This window comes from Eumetopias jubatus, unplaced genomic scaffold, assembly GCF_037043125.1.
Source record: "Eumetopias jubatus isolate StellerSeaLion01/CBP00866 unplaced genomic scaffold, mEumJub1_p1.0 scaffold_7, whole genome shotgun sequence".
NCBI lineage: Eukaryota > Metazoa > Chordata > Mammalia > Carnivora > Otariidae > Eumetopias > Eumetopias jubatus.
Window position 1 is genome coordinate 91,353,028 of NW_028274813.1, and position 17,585 is coordinate 91,370,612.

Genomic DNA, 17,585 nt, shown 5'->3' on the forward strand with positions numbered 1-17,585 from the left:
GAATTATATTCAGTTATTGGTACAAATGCAGAATAACTTTCAATAATTAAGTATTTGCATTCACTTATAAGACACATAGAAGGATCATATAACCAATTTTCAGGCTATATGACACACAAAAAAATTTTATACCAACTTGAGAAGTAAGCTTCTTGAAATCTTTCAGATAATCTTTCCCCAGAATGATACATGTCACTTGTCTCTTCTCTGCTTCTCATCTCAACTTTTAACAATTTTACCAACTTCTCACCAATTCCAAAAGAGATTCTTTGAGCATCTACTTTGCACCAAATACTGTGCCAAGTACTTCCCATATATTATGTCATTTGACCCTCAGAAAGTTCATTGAGTTAGATTCTGTACCAGAGTTGTTTTGCACACACACATAGGATTTGTATTCCACGTAAATAACACCCCCAGTGCACAACATAGAATACATTGTGAATAGTGCCCTGGAGTCAGAAAATGCTGCAGCCCTAGGTATCATTTCCCCATTTTGTAAATAAGTAACTGAAAGGTCACTGTGCTGGGTCAAGAACATACACTGCTAAAATCTGAACCTAGATATATTTGACTCCAAAATCACCCCCATGAGAGAGACATGACAGTTGAGAGGATTCTCTTAGAAATGTGGTTTTCTTTTTTTTTATGTTTTATTGGGTTTTTTGTGTGTGCACATGTTTTTTAACTTTATTTTATTTTATTATGTTATGTTAGCCACCATATATCATTAGTTTTTGATGTAGTGTTCCATGATTCATTGTTTGCATATAACACCCAGTGCTTGCTCCATGCAGTACGTGCCCTCACCCATCACCGAGATGACCCATCCCCCCACCCCCCTCCCCTCTAAAACCCTCAGTTTGTTTCTCAGAGTCCACAGTCTCTCATGGTTCGTCTCTTCCTCCATATCTCCCCCCTTCATTGTTCCCTTCCTTCTCCTAATGTCCTCCATGCTATTCCTCATGTTCCACAAATAAGTGAAACCATATGATAATTGACTTTCTCTGCTTGACTTATTTCACTGAGCATCATCTCCTCCAGTCCCATCCAGGTTGATGTAAAAGTTAGGTATTTATCCTTTCTGATGGCTGAGTAATATTCCATTGTATAGATGGACCACATCTTCTTTATCCATTCATCTGCTGAAGGGCATCTCGGCTTTTTCCACAGTTTGGCTATTGTGGACACTGCTGCTATGAACATCAGGGTGCATATGGCCCTTCTTTTCACTACATCTGTGTCTTTGTGGTGAACACCCAGTCGTGCAATTGCTGGGTCATAGGGTAGCTCTGTTTTTAATTTTTTGAGGCACTTCCACACTGTTTTGCAAAGTGGCTATACCAACTTGCATTCCCACCAACAGTGTAAGAGGGTTCCCCTTTCTCTACAACCTCTCCAACATTGGTTGTTTCTTGCCTTGTCAATTTTTGCCATTCTAACTGGTGTAAGGTGGTATCTCAATATGGATTCCCTGGGGAATTCTACCAAACATTCAAAGAAGAAATAATACCTATTCTCCTGAAGCTGTTTCCAAAAACAAAAACAGAAGGAAAGCTTCCAGACTCATTCTATGAGGCCAGCATTACCTTAATCCCTAAACCAGGCAAAGACCCCATCAAAAACGAGAATTTCAGACCGATATCCCTGATGAATATGGGTTCCAAAATCCTCAACAAAATCCTAGCTAATAGGATCCAACAATACATTAAAAGGATCATGCACCACGACCAAGTGGGATTTATCTCCGGGATGTAAGGGTGGTTCAACATTTGCAAATCAATCAATGTGACAGAACACATTAATAAGAGAGAGGAGAACCATATGGTCTTCTCAATTGATGCAGAAAAAGCATTTGACAAAATACAGCATCCTTTCCTGATTAAAACTCTTCAGAGTATAGGGATAGAGGGAACATTCCTCAAGTTCATAAAATCCATCTATGAAAAACCCACAGCGAGTATCATCCTCAATGGGGAAAGATAAGAGCCTTTCCCTTAAGATCAGGAACACGTCAAGGATGCCCACTCTTGCCACTATTGTTCAACATAGTACTAGAAGTCCTAGCAACAGCAATCAGACAACAAAAAGAAATAAAAAGTATTCAAACTGGCAAAGAGGAAGTCAAACTATCTCTCTTTGTAGATGACAAGATACTTTATGTGGAAAATCCAAAAGACTCCATCCCCAAATTACTAGAACTCATACAGCAATTCAGTAATGTGGCAGGATACAAAAATCAATGCACAGAAATCAGTGGCTTTCTTATACACCAACAGTAAGACAGAAGAACGAGAAATTAAGGATTCGATCCCATTTACAATTGCACCCAAAACCATAAGGACCTAGGAATAAATCTAACCAAAGAGGCAAAGAATCTGTGCTCAGAAAACTATAGAATACTCATGAAAGAAATTGAGGAAGACACAAAGAAATGGAAAAACGTTCCATGCTCATGGATTGGAAGAACAAATATTTTGAAAATGTCAATGCTATCTAGAGCAACCTACACATTTAATGCAATCCCTATCAAAATACCATCCACTTTTTTCAAAGAAATGGAACAAATAATCCTAAAATTTGTATGGAACCAGAAAAGACCCCGAATAGCCAGAGGAATGTTGAAAAAGAAAAGCAAACCTGGCGGCATCACAATTTTGGACTTCAAGCTCTATTACAAAGCTGTCATCATCAAGACAGTATGGTACTGGCACAAAAACAGACACATAGATCAATGGAACAGAATCGAGAGCCCAGAAATGGACCCTCAACTCTATGGTCAACTAATCTTTGACAAAGCAGGAAAGCCACATGCAGCAGAATGAAACTGGACCATTTCCTTACACCACACACAAAAATAGACTCCAAATGGCTGAAAGACCTAAACGTGAGACAGGAATCCATCAAAACCCTAAAGGAGAACTCAGGCAGCAACCTCTTCGACCTCAGCTGCAGCAACTTCTTCCTAGAAACATCTCCAAAGGCAAGGAAAGCAAGGGCAAAAATGTACTGGGACTTCATCAAAATAAAAAGCTTTTGCACAGCAAAGGAAACAGTCAAAAAAAAAAAACAAAAGACAACCGACAGAATGGGAGAAGATATTGGCAAATGACATATCAGATAAAGCACTAGTATCCACAATCTATAAAGAACTTCTCAAACTCAACACCCAAAGAACAAATGATCTAATCAAGAAATGGGCAGAAGACATCAACAGACATTCTTCCTAAGAAGACATCCAAATGGCCAACATACACATGAAAAAGTGCTGACATCGCTCGACATTGGGGAAATCCAGATCAAAGCCTCAGTGAGATACCACCTCACACCAGTCAGAATGGCTAAAATTAACAAGTCAGGAAACGACAGATGTTGGTGAGGATGCGGAGAAAGGGGAACCCTCCTATACTGTTGGTGGGAATGCAATCTGGTGCAGCCACTCTGGAAAACAGTATGGAGGTTCCTCAAAAAGTTGAAAATAGAGCTACCCTACAACCCAGGAACTGCACTCCTGGGTATTTACCCCAAAGGTACAAATGTAGTGATCCAAAGGGGTACGTGCACCCCAATGTTTATAGCAGCAATGTCCACAATAGCCAAACTATGGGAAGAGCCAAGATGTCCATCAACAGATGAATGGATAAAGAAGATGTGGTATATGTATACACACACACACACACACACACACACACACACACACACACACACACACACACACACACAATGGAATATAATGCAGCCAACAAAAAAAATGAAATCTTGCCATTTGCAATGACATGGATGGAACCAGAGGGTATTATGCTAAGTGAAATAAGTCAATCAGAGAAAGACAATTATCATATAATCTCCCTGATATGAGGAATTTGAGAAACAAGACAGAGTATCACAGGGGAAGGGAGGAAAAAATGAAACAAGACGAAACCAGAGAGGGAGACAAATCTATAAGAGACTCTTAATCTCAGGAAACAAACTGATGGTTGCTGGAGTGGTCAGGGGTGGGAGGGATGGGGGGCTGGGTGACAGACATTGGGGAGGTTATGTGCTATGGTGAGGGCTGTGAATTGTGTAAGACTGATGAATCACAGACTTGTACCTCTGAAACAAATAATACATTATATGATAAAAAAAAAAAAAAGAAGATAGTAGGAAGGGAAAAATGAAGGGGGGCAAATCGGAGGGGGAGACGAACCATGAGAGACTATGGACTCTGAGAAACAAACTGAGGGTTTTAGAGGGGAGGAGGCGGGGGGATGGGTTAGCCTGGTGATGGGTATTAGGGAGGGCACATATTGAATGGAGCACTGGGTGTTACACACAAACAATGAATCATGGAACACTACATCAAAAACTAATGATATAATGAATGGTGACTAACATAATAAAATTAAATTAAAAAAAAGAGGTCCTAGCAACAGCAATCAGACAACAAAAAGGAAAAATGGTATTCAAATTGGCAAATAAGAAGTCAAACTCTCTCTCTTTGCAGATGACATGATACTTTATGTGGAAAATCCAGAAGACTCCACCTTCAAATTACTAGAACTCATACAGCAATTCAGTAATGTGGCAGGATACAAAATCAATGCACAGAAATCATTTGCTTTCTTATACACTAACAATGCAACTGTAGAAAGAGAAATTAGAGAAACAATTCCATTTACAAAGCACCAAAAACCACAACCTCAGAATAAACCTAACCAAAGAGGTAAAGGATCTATACTCTAGGAACTACAGAACACTCATGAAAGAAATGGAAGATGACACAAAAAGATGGAAAAACATCCCATGTTCATGGATCAGAAGAATAAACACTGTTAAAATGTCTATGCTACCCAGAGCAATCTATACCTTCAGTGTCATCCCGATCAAAATTCCAATGACTGTTTCAAAGCTCTGGAACAAACAATCCTAAAATTTGTATGGAATCAGAAAAGACCCCGAATTGCCAAGGAAATCCTGAAAAAGAAAAATAAACCTGGGGGCATCACGTTGCCTGATTTCAAGCTATATTTCAAAGCAGTGATCACCAAGACAGCAGGGTACTGGCACAAAAACAGACATATAGACCAATGGAACAGAATACAGAGCCCAGATATGGACCCTCAACTCTACGGTCAAATAATCTTCAACAAAGCAGGAAAAAATACGCAATGGAAAAAAGACGGTCTCTTCAATAAATGGTGCTGGGAAAATTGGACAGCCACATGCAGAAGAATGAAACTCGACCATTCTCTAACACCATACACAAAGATAAACTCAAAATGTAAGACCTCAATATGAGACAGGAATCCATCAAAATCCTAGAGGAGAACATCAGCAATAACCTCTTTGACATCGGCCACAGCAACTTCTTTCAAGATACATCTCCAAAGGCTAGTGAAGCAAAAGTAAAAATGAACTTTTGGGACTTCATCAAGATAAAAAACTTCTGCACAGCAAAGGAAACAGTCAACAAAACAAAGAGGCAACCCACAGAATGGGAGAAGATATTTGCAAATGACACTACAGACAAAACGCTGATTTCCAAGATCTATAAAGAACTTCTCAAACTCAACAGCCGAAAAACAAATAATCAAGTCAAAAAATGGGCAGAAGACATGAACAGACATTTCTCCAAAGAAGACATACAAATGGCTAACAGATACATGAAAAAATGTTCATCATCATTAGCCATCAGGGAAATTCAAATCAAAACCACATTGAGAAAGGTGGTTTTCAAATGGGGTTCGATATGGAGCTGCTTCAGAGCCATCAGGTAGGAAAGAGTGAGGTGGATACAGTCAGCATGGAGATCAAGCCCCAACAAAAACAGCTCTAAACTAAATCAATCTTATAAAATAGCTTCCATATAACATTAAGAAAAAAATTCAAAAACCTCTGAGATACCAATTAAAACACTGGCCTGAGTGGCAAAAAAGCTAGATTCTAGTCCTAGTTCTATCATTGACTCATGGTAAAAGCTTTACACATTACTTAACCTTTCTGGGTTTCATTTCTTGATCAACAGAAGAAAGGAGACTGGACTAAACCATCCCAAAGGCTCCTTCCAGATATAAAATTCTGTGAGCAAGACCCTTTGACTATACACAGAAAGCCATCAGAGAGATGAGCTCAAAATTCTGGAATGACATAAAGAGTTATATAATGAAACCAAAAGTAAATTCATGGGTGGGGGGGGTAAGAAATCTTGGATTCCAAAGTCTTTTCAATAAATTGTAAAGTATACATTAACTGTGAGGTTTCTGTTGTTGTTTTGTTTTGTTGTGCCTGTTCAGCGCCCATTTCTTCTCAAGTATACCTTAGGAAACTATCTCACCCCTTCTACTGTCAGTACATACAATGTTGGCAGACTCATTCTATTCTGGCTCCACATTTTGGCATGTCATCTAGGTCAAGACAACTGTTGCTGCAAAGTTTTGAGCCACCAGGATTAGTTTATGGATAGTGATGTAACTCAGCATGGTCTGGTGAGAGCTAATTGCAAGATTGTGTTTAACAACCAAAAAAAAAAGATTCATTCTCTTCCTCTCTCCTTCTCTCTCTCTCTTCAATGTTGGGACTGAAGCCAGGAGAATAAAGGCCTAAAGCTCTCAGGGTCCACCAGGTAGAGAGGACCTGCCTGAGTAAGGCCAACATGGACGAAAGAGAAGCCACATCCTAATGAAATAGTTTGCCCATGAATCCAGTCATACATGAAATGAGATATATTCCTAAGTATATTTCCTTTTTGCCTAAACAAATTTAGGTTTCTGACACTTACAACCAAAAGATTCTTAATACAAATATTCAATTAAATAAAAATAGTATTCACAGCTATTAGTCTGAACTGTGCATTATCTAACCCATGTTTTTACCTTCTAAAATTAACACAGAGCCCCGCACATTTTGAATGTACCTCTTTGGTCTGATTAAATTACTCTAAAATAAGTACTAGGTAAATAACCAGCTCTCATGAACTGTTTATGTATATTCTTTGATTTATGCATTTTATTTCCTAAAATATCAGTAAAAGCTGAAATTTCATCTAAGCTCCTATTTTAGTCACATGGGAGAAAAAAGGAAGTTTATTAACTTCCAATTAACCACCAAAAACTGTAAAAAAATAGCCACTCTACAGTGAAATAAGATATAGCATACATCATTTATTATATATATGAGATGCCATTGTTCTTAAAAGCAAATGAAATTTGCCCAATTAGGTTCCACTAACTACCGCTCTGCTAGACTGCCTCAACTCTGGCACACCCACACTGTGAATTCGAGAAGGAGATAAAGAAAGGAGGGAGGCTATGGACAGTAATTATTAGGCTCTGGTTTGGTTCAAATCAAGTGCATAGCTGCATTCTAAAATGACCTCAGTGTTTAAAATGATGAATGCACTAGTTTTTACCCATTCCTAACCCTCCCACATTTGTGAAAAGAAACAGCAAAAATAACATTCAAAATCTGATAAGAATGGCTTTACCTAATCATGAACATTTAGCTGAGTGAATTAGCTTACTTTTTCAAATTATATGAATATTTTTAACAAACAGATGATGAAGAAATACAACCTAAACATTACCTGTAAAATCAGAAGGAAAAGGAAATAGGCATTTGCCACTCTTTGGAACTGTTCAAATAAATTAATTGGCAAGAAGGTAAGAATGTTGTACTTGGATGTGTGGATACGATTATCCTGAAAAAGAAATAGCATCATGTTAGACTGGGGCAAGGCATTGCTCATTATCAGATAGCGCTAAAACTTACAAGGCTAAACATTAATTATGCCAGAACAAGACCGATTAACCAATTATCTAGAAAATTTTAAGTTCTCTTGGCCCAAGGTCTTTATTTTTCCCAAGATGACACTCTCCTGATATCGGTGAAATCACTAGCCAGTGCCAAAAATCATCCATGATTTAAAAATGTATCAAGTACAATACCTGCCCCTGAGATATTTTACTCTTATGCATTCATTCGTTTGGCAAATATTGCTTGAGCACCTACTGTATGCAGACACTGAGTTTATGCTGGGGCCCGTGAGGTTGGAAGAAACTTCAGGGATTATCTGGTCCACCTTCCCACCCTTTAGATAACTCTGGCAAAGGGATCCTAGGCCTGTCTTTGAAAGTCTTTTGTGATGGAAAACTGATCACCTCATGAAGCAGCCTATTTCTATTTCAGATTTGGAAATGCTAGAAAGGTCTATTATGAGAAACCCAAATCTGCCTCCCTGTAACATTTTACCGCATGCCAAATTCCATCTCCATGGTCACCTACACCAAGTCTAAGCCCTTTATATGTTGGAAACCTTCAAATATTTGAAGACCACTCACAGGACTTCCCAAAATCTTCTCTACTCTGATTCAGGCCTTCTCAAACCCCTCAGCCATTCCATGACTTATTTAATAGACATCTCTTCCTGATCAGTTTCTTCTAGATTTATCCCAACCTCTCTGCATCTCTCTTAAAACATGCTGCACAGAACCAAACACATATTGCAGATCTGATTCAACCAGCCCAAGTACAGTAGAGACTTTGATGTTGTGTGTTTTGGACTACTGTATCAACATACCTTAAAATTTCATCAGCATTTTAGCAATTGTATCTCACTGTCGATTGAGTTTGGATGAACTAAAATCTCTAGATCATTTCTTCATAAATCACTATGAAATCAGGTCTCCCCTTCCTAAACATTTATGGTTGATTTTTTTTTTAAATATTGATGTGCAAGATCTTTCATATACTCCTATTATACCAATCTAATGAAAAAACTAATTTTGAATATACCATCTTTAACTATTAAATTTTTCTGCCATCAAAAATCTTCAAACATGTGCCTTTTATACATTCTTCCAAAGCTATAGACTAATACATTGCAAAGGACATGAATAAAGACCCCCCAAAAATTTTTTAATTAAAAAAGATAGGTTTCTGTGCTGATGGTGCTCTCGCAAACATGGTGAACATTCCTAAAACCACTGGACTTCCTGCAAGAAGTGTAGTAAGCACCAACCCCACAAAGTGACACAGTATAAGAAAGGCAGATTCTCTTTATGTCCAAGGAAAGCAATGTTATGACAGGAAGCAGAGTGGCTATGGTGGACAGACTGAGCTTATTTTCCAGCAAAAGGCTAAAACTACAAAGACTGTGCTGAGGCTTGAATATGTTGACCCCAATTACAGATCTAAGGGAACGGTGGCTATTAAGTGATGCAAGCAGGGGCACCTGAGTGACTCAGTCAGTTGAGCATCTAACTGTTGATTTTGGCTCAGGTCATAATCTCAGGGTTGTGAGACTGAGCCCCCACGTGGGGCTCCCTACTGGGCATGGAGCCTGCTTAAGATTCTCTCTCTCCCTCTACCCCTCCCCCCATCCCCATGGGCATGAGCATTTTGAACTGATAGGAGATAAAAAGAGAAACTGCCAAGTGATCCAGTTCTAAGCTTCATATTTTGTTATATTATGAAGACAATAAACTCTTAAGGTTATGTTCACTTCAAAAATTAAAATTAAAATTAAAAAACAATGGCAAACTACTAGAGACCTCTCCAGAGATTAACATCTTTTTCAGTTGTTTATATAAAACATATTCAGCTTTATTTAACCATTTATAAATGCATATAACTATACTCCCATGAGGCTTAACTCCATCTTCTCTACAAAGAAAGCAAAATTTGGGGTGATAAGTCTTGCTGAAATTCTAAAGCAATATGCCCAGAGATTTTCCACCCACTCATATTTTAAAACTGAGGTTAGTTGATGACTTATTTTAGGTGAACACTTCCAGTAATCATTGTTACTGTTATTAAAGAAAATATGAGCACCTGTTAAAATAGCCCCTTTTTTTGAGAGAGAGAGAGAAAGCATGAGTTGTTGTGGTTGGGGGTTGGGGGAGGTGTAGAGGAAGAGGGAGAGGAGGAATCTCCAGCAGACTCCATGCCCAGTGCAGAGCCTGACACAGGGCTCCATCTCACAACCCCGAGATCATGACCTGAGCCAAAATCAAGAGGCAGTCACTTAAATGACTGAGCCACCCAGGTGCCCCTTAAATAGCCATTTTTAACATTTACCAGGAATCAGTGTGTCTAGCTCTGCACAACAAGCTGTGGGAGAATAAGAAAGGTGCCAAGCAAAGAGTTCTCAGCTTAGTTGGTCTGATACATAGTCATGTACTGAAAACTGTTCTGTAAGCTGATGATGAGTATTTTACAGTGAGCTATCTACTCGAGGTCTGGGTTGGAAGGGAGGCTATGAGAACTGTCAATCATGAAACATATTTCTGAGGAAGGAACTTGGAGAAAATAGTCAGGAGGAGGAAAGCTAAGGAGAAAAAGCAGTTAACTAAAAAAAAAATCACATATTTCTGTTTTATATTTTCTTCTAAGTTGAAACTAAAATGAGGTTAAGCCTGTATCTTGTAAAAGGACAGATGGAACATCTGCTGGGAAGCTCAAAACCATGACAGGAATTATAAAGAAACTCTCCCACAAAACTGAAATCCCACGCAGGTGAAAAGACAATTGTGCACGACAAAGTGATAATGCCAAAGGGGTCTGTGATGATTTTCTCCTATTTGTTTAACTTGATATATAGCAATGATCGTGACGTTCTTTTGGCTCTGGTGTGACTTACTCACAAACGATGCAAACCCTTATAGCTATGCCTGGGAACAAAGAACGAGGGCTCCCCCTCCTGGAGTGTCTGTGGACCCATTTACCTTTCTTTTTCAATCGAAAGGAAAAAGTGTCTCTATTTCCACTGCCTTATCCAAGGATATGAGTGTAGGTAAGACCTTAAATATTCAGTCATTTCATTGAACCAGCCTATTGGCTTACAGTCAAATTTTAGTGCAGTTCATTCCATAATACAGCACAGAAGATCTTCACCTCTATCCTCTTAGCATGACTTTTCCACCATGGACCACTAGAGACATCCCAATTCAGAAGAAGGGATGGGGAGAAGGAAGAGGAGGGGAACAAGGAGAGAGGAGTACATCTGGAGAATCCAAACAGCATCTTTAGTGCTGAAAGAAGCCAGGCTGGAAGTCATGGCTTTAGTTTGTTACCAGGTGGACCAGTTAATTGACCCCATGATGAGGTAGACTTAACCACACAGTCATGGGCAATTCCAGAGCAGGGAGGCCTCCCATGTCATGGGAAAGGAGTAGAGGAGTATCAGAGTATCAGAGAACACCCGTCCTACAGGGAGCTTGCTTCCAAGAAGAAGATGGCAGAGCTGAGCTGGTGAGGCCCAGATACCCCTCTAAGACTGACACATCAAATAAATAACTCCACTACAAAGTAAGCAAAGGGGTGGAAAGAGAAGTGTCACCCCAATAAAGATCCCTCCACCAGCAAGACAACATCAGGATGAGGAAAAAAAAAGCATTGCTTCTCTAAAATATATTAATACCAAGGCCCTGAGGTGGGCAGAAGATGGCTCAATTAGGGGTCTACAAAAGGGGCCATGAGGCTGTACTACAGAGGTCAGCACAAACTGAGGCTAGAGGGAGTAGTTCCTTGGAATCCATACTAAGAATTTTGGACTTTATCATAAAGACTAAAATTCTAAGTGAAGAGGAAATAACTGAAAAGTTATAAGCAAAGAAGCAACTTGATGAGATTCTAACTTTAGAAGATTAGCCTAGCTACAAGGTGGAGAACAAGTTGGAAATGACATAAGAATAGATGAGAGAAGACCAATGAGAAGGTTTTTTAATTAGTCCAGGTGAGAGATGATGGGTGGCTTGGAACAGGGGGTGACAGAAAGGTTGACAATGAATAATAATAATATAATGGCAGCTGATATATATCAAGCTCTTCCCATGTGTACTGTTCTAAGAGCTTTACAGTTCACAGCTCATTTTATCCTCACAATATCCTTATGAAATAGGTACTATTATCCTCATCCCTCATAAAAGAGGAATCCCAGGTTTGGAGAGATTAAGTAATTTAAGCAAGGTTATACAGCTGATAAGTGTATACCAGGTGTAACCAGGTGTAAACCAGGATTTGAACCCAGGCACTCTGTTTCCAGAACCCACACTTTTCAGCAGTGTACTTTCCCAATTCAGGGCAAAGCAGTTCTTTCTTCTGCTTTCAGATCAATCAACCCTTGCTCTGTCCTCCATTCTGAATTTTTGGCCTGCTGCCACTTTCTTACCGAGGAAAATAATACCATATATCTACATTTTCCTTGAGTCAATCCTCTCTGTAGGAACTCTGGTTATCTATTGCCTGATGTATGATTACAGTTTCTTATGTTCTCTTTCAATCCCCCTCAAGAGTGATTCTCTTGGTCCTTGACAAAGTTCAATGCAAGTAAATAGTACAGATAACCACTCCTTTAGCTTTCCAACAGAAGCAGCAGTGGCCAAAGTCCTTTACATTTTAACATTAACTATTTGGTACAGGGAAAGAATAAAGTAAAAATGATAAATTTTTCAAAGGGGGAACATCAAACTAAATATTAGCAAAATGGGAGGCATTATTTTTTATAATGAGATTCTACTGTATAATTGCATTGCCAAGAAAACAAAGCAAATAGAAAATAAACACTGCTAAGTTAGTAAACAGAGCATTTGGGGAGTTTATCTAAATTCTTCCACTGGAAACGCAAAGCTAATAGTACTTCTCACATACATATTTATAGGACTACTGTGGAGATAAAATGAGATCATAGATGCGAAAGCATTTTTGAGTTGAGTTTTACGTTGAAAGAATTAGACAAAATAAGATTTTTCTAAGCAATCCCCAAATAATCCAAATAGGTTTAGGAAATTCAATGTACTAGGCAGAATGAACTGGGTATTCCACAGTAACAAACAACTCCAGAGTCTTCATGGCTTAAAATAATAAAGGTTTATTTCTTGCTCATGCTACTTATTCAGCATGAGCCAGCAGGAAGATTCTGTTCACCATAGTCACTCACAATGGACCAGCCACCATCTCAGATACTTCCAATTGCAGTTCCAAAGGGAAAGAGAATGCTCTGTTTCATGCACACAAGTTAATGCTTCAACCCAAATGCTCACAACTCATTGATCAGAAAGAGTCACCACTTGCCCAAAAGGCAGAAAGCCAGAAACCCAGATGGACACCACAACCAGAAATGGAAACTAAGCGTAATATTTGGAGAGTATAAGACACATCAACTATAAGAAATAAATATCAAAAGCCAAACTTAGTGTTACAAATCCGTCTTATTTTAATGCTAGGTATAACAGACATTTGACTATCTTCCCCTTCCCTTCAGCTAAGATTACTTAGCTGATTAATCACTTAGTCTTATGGTCTGGATGAATTCAATTCTCATCTATAACTCCAGTGTCAGACCCAGATTAGTTTAAGCCAACTACATGGCCCATCTTCCTAATTACAATTTTGAGTTCAGGGATTAGCACATGACCCATGTCAATTCTGGGAATTTGCTGGAGATGTTGGCTTTCTCTTTCCTACTGGATTCCAACCTGGAAGCAAGTAGCCCTAGGGATCACTGACAGCATCCTGGGACCATGGGTGGGGAGGCTGCCAAAAATAAATTCTACACTGAAGACTCAGGGCCAGGAAATGCAGAGAAAGAAACTAGACCAAGCTTCTCCTGAGGCTAGCCCTATTTCTGGACTTCTCAGTTATATGATTTGTTCATTTATTCTATTGTCTAAGTCAATTTCAGTTAATTTTTCTTTTACTCCCAACCAAATACCAGATAAGAACATTAATAATACATACAAGATCAGTTTACATTTTTATACAGTAGTGTACTTTTATCTCTATATTTGCCTTAAAGAATGAGTCATAGAGGGCCAAGTCTAAATGCATCTGGTGGTTGTCTGGGGACATTGCCTGTGTCTGTGATCCCACAGGCCAAACCCCAGGAGCTTTCGCAATGAGTACCACAGTTTCCACACTCTCAAAAGATCTTCCCTCCCACATTTGATGAAACATTTTTATGACATGACAGCTATAAAAAGTAACTGTCAGGAGCTTGAGGGGGAAAGAGCCTAATATTCTTGCCATTAGAGGAGACAGATAGATCGTACAACATGGATTTCAGAAAGAGAAATAGTTCTGACTCTTAAAGAGAAATTATCTCTAAACCATAAAATAAAACCCAAAAAGAGACGGTAGCCACAGAACACTTGCATAAAAAAAAGGAAGTGGGCGAAAAGCATTTGCACCACTCAGGAAATAAGTGAAACAGCCATGTTTATGCAAAGGTCCCAAAAGAAATCATGTATGGGGCAAATGAGCCTGGAGATTGGGTGTCTGGCTCCTCACCCACACCAAGCAGAACCGCAACTCCTCAGTATTAGTGAAATGGTGCCCAGTGAAGAGTGTATAGCATTCGGGGCTGGGAGGCATGGCAAGATGATAGTGCTCCTTTATGAACACTGCTGAGTGAGGGTGGAGCCACAGAAGAGGCTTTACAGAGAGCCATCAATAAACATCATCATCGTTACCACCATCACCATCTTCCTAAGGTTTTCCTGAGCCTGGGCTCCACAACGTGAACAACAGCATTTGTGGGAAGGGAAAGAGGAGAGGGCACATTTCCCCCAACATTCATCCATTCATACAACTAAGGGCCTTTCATGTGACAGGCACTGTCATTGAGCCAGGCCTACAGATGTGAATGGACAAAGCCTCTACCCTCCTAGAGCAAGTTTGTACTTTAGTTGTGGGGAGAGAGGCAGGAATAAACAAACTTCTAAAGTGATCACACAGTTAAAAGATCAGTGCTATTTAGAAATCAGTGAGCAATAGAACAGGAGCACCTTGCCTGCCAAGACTCCCTTAGGAAGCCTGCTTATTTGACATTTCAGGTTCATGCAACCTCAAGATTACCCTACCTGATGAGACCACTGGGGCACCCCTCCTCCAGAGGATGCCCAACAGTCCTTCAGACTATTAAAAAAAAACCAGTAACTTCTATCTATGTTTTAACAAAGAAATTTAAATTTGAGGTTATTAATGTTTAATGCAGATTTTCTTGACTATGTATACACACACACATACATACTATATATGTATACATACTTATATTTATATACATATGTAACTACATACATACAAATACATAAAGTAAATATATGTATATTGGGAATGTTTTCTTTTTTCCTTGCTAGGTATTTAATCTGGGAAACATTTGGATTTTTTTATTAAAGTATAGTTGCAATACAATGTTAAATTAATCTCAGGTATAGGACATAGTGAGTTGACAATTCTATACATAGTAATGTATAGGCTCACCATGGTAATTGTAGTCACCATACAACGTTATGACAATATTATTAGCTATATTCCCTATATGCTTTACTTTTTATCTCTGCAACTTATTTTATAAGTGAAAGTTTGTACCTCCTAATTTTCTTTACCTATTTTGCCCATCCTCCCACCACCCTCCATCTGGGAGCCACCAGTTTGTTCTCTGCATTTAGGAGTCTGATTCTGTCTTTTTGTCTGTTCATTTGTTTTGTTTTTTAGATTCCACATATAAGTGGTCCTTCTTTGACTTATTTCACTTAACATAATACCCTCTAGGTCACAAATGGCAAAATTCCATTCTTTTTAATGGTGAAGTAGCATTTCATCATATATATACAACACAACTTCTTTATACATTCATCTATCAAAAGACACAGGAAGGTTTTCTTTTTATAAGTAGGGAATAGGCTCAAAAAAAGTTTGAAAATTGCCAGACTAAACATTGTTATAATCAAAGGAAATGAGTATGACCCATGTGTTACCAAGACTTGGATGTGAAATGAAGTATGACTTTGTATGTAATGGTGTTGCTGTGTCATACAAGGACACCTGCTAACATGTATCATCTCCCTACATAGGCCAAGCACTGTGCTGAGCACTGTGCATATATCATCTCACATAATCTTCAAAAAATCTAATGAGCCATTGCTACTTCACCACTTTGCAAATGAAGAAATTGAGGCTTAGAGCGGTTATAGGGCTGCCCATAAAAGCTGTTTTGTAGAGTCATGTGTTCTCCCAAATGGTATGTGTTCCCTGGGAAATGAGCCAGAAACAAGGAATATCTGACTCCCTCTTGATTAATAAATCCATTGACCCTCCTAGAACGTTCTTTGGTAAAGAAAAGTCCCTTTCTAAACCAAAGGACCGTGAAAGATGCACATTAATTCAATCAGCTAAAGCAGTGACTTCAGTCCCTTCAATCTAGGGAAAGCATAATCAGGCTTGTCTAGGGAGTTTCTTTTCCCATCTAGACCTCAGAAACATAGACAGTAGGTAGGCAAGCTTTCAGCCTCAGTCTCCCCCCAGAGCAAATCTGCCTGGCAGTAACATAAACCTCATTTTCTTTTCTATCTTCAGAACTTAGTTTAGTGTTCCAGCTTCTGCAAGACTGTTCTAGAGCTAGTAAATGGCCTAGGAATAGTAATTTGTCTACAAAGAACTAATTTTGGACAAATTACCAGGGGAACAAATTAAATTTCCCTCTGAGATTAATTTTTTTTCCTCCAGGGTGTTTAGATGCATACAACATATAAAGCATTCTAACTAGGTCCAAAAAAAAAAAAAGTTAACTTTTCTTTTGTGACATCTGAAAAAGTAAAAATACTCTTAAAATTATACAGGTTGAGAGAGAGAACTAGTATATGCTTTCTCCAGGGAGCTAAGATATAAAACAAAAGGAAGCCATACAAAAGAGAAAAAAAAATCAAAGGTTGTATTTCAGTGGGACTTTCATAGGGCATCCCTAATGATTTGTTTGCCTATTTCTGCTTTTCCAGAGCTCTTCTGTGCCCCTTCCTTGTAGATCTGCCATCTGTGGGGAAGCAGATCCCCAGCTTGGGCCTATTGGCCCATCTCATTCTAGGGCTTTAAAGTGCCTAGACAACCAGAGTGGACATTTCTTTGAGTTGATATGGAGCTGGCTTGCTCAGGCCCATTTCCTGAACCACAAGAGTATCTTTGGACAACATAGTGTATACGAGTTGCTTTGTTTATTAGGACTAAAAATTAGACCATGTTCACACTGCTGTGCCATCTGGAAACTAGGCCAAATTTCAGGCAAGACCTCAGCATTTATGACAATAATAAAGGCACAATGGAAAAGTCCAGTTAATGAGGAGACACCCATAAAAAATTTCCCGAAGGGCCAAGGGGTTATAATAACACACTACAAATAGTCTAATCCTTCCTAGGATTCTACCTCTTACACTAGGGTGCTACACAAATAACACCATGTAGTTTTCTCCTGAACCCCTGGGGATCAGTTGAGAAGTGTGTACATCTCTGAATTCCCACCCCCAGCAGGGTGCTGGGGCAATTAGGACCCATGGCCAACTTATAGAGATGCCCTCCTACAACATTCCTACCTTTTCTTGGTCTCCAGCCCATTCTCATCCACGGTTGGGCAATAAATCTAAATTTAGACAAACCCACATCATCTTTGTGATTTTTTTTGTCTTTTGAGTAGTTTTTACTTGAGAGTAAAGGATAAAGGAGAGGGAAGGAGAAAGGACCAGTTGGGACACAAGGAAAAGAAAATTCTCTACATGGAATGGGAGAAGAGCGAGGCTTCAAAATATCTTCTATAATTAAAACACAATAGCAACAATAAT

The 17,585-nt window shown here is 38.9% G+C and overlaps 1 protein-coding gene across 5 annotated transcripts in view; it reads right to left on the reverse strand.

Annotated features, from left to right (window-relative positions):
- Positions 1-17,585, reverse strand: part of ATP8B4 (ATPase phospholipid transporting 8B4 (putative)) — a 301,636-nt gene that overhangs the window by 193,207 nt on the left and 90,844 nt on the right. For 4 of the 5 annotated variants that reach the window (XM_028100015.2, XM_028100011.2, XM_028100013.1 and 1 more), the window contains exon 4: positions 7,565-7,678. The exons of the other annotated variant lie outside the window; for it this stretch is intronic. In XM_028100015.2, coding sequence (XP_027955816.1) covers positions 7,565-7,678 — 114 coding nt within the window. The remainder of the gene's footprint in view (positions 1-7,564; positions 7,679-17,585) is intronic. 5 annotated transcript variants of the gene reach the window in all.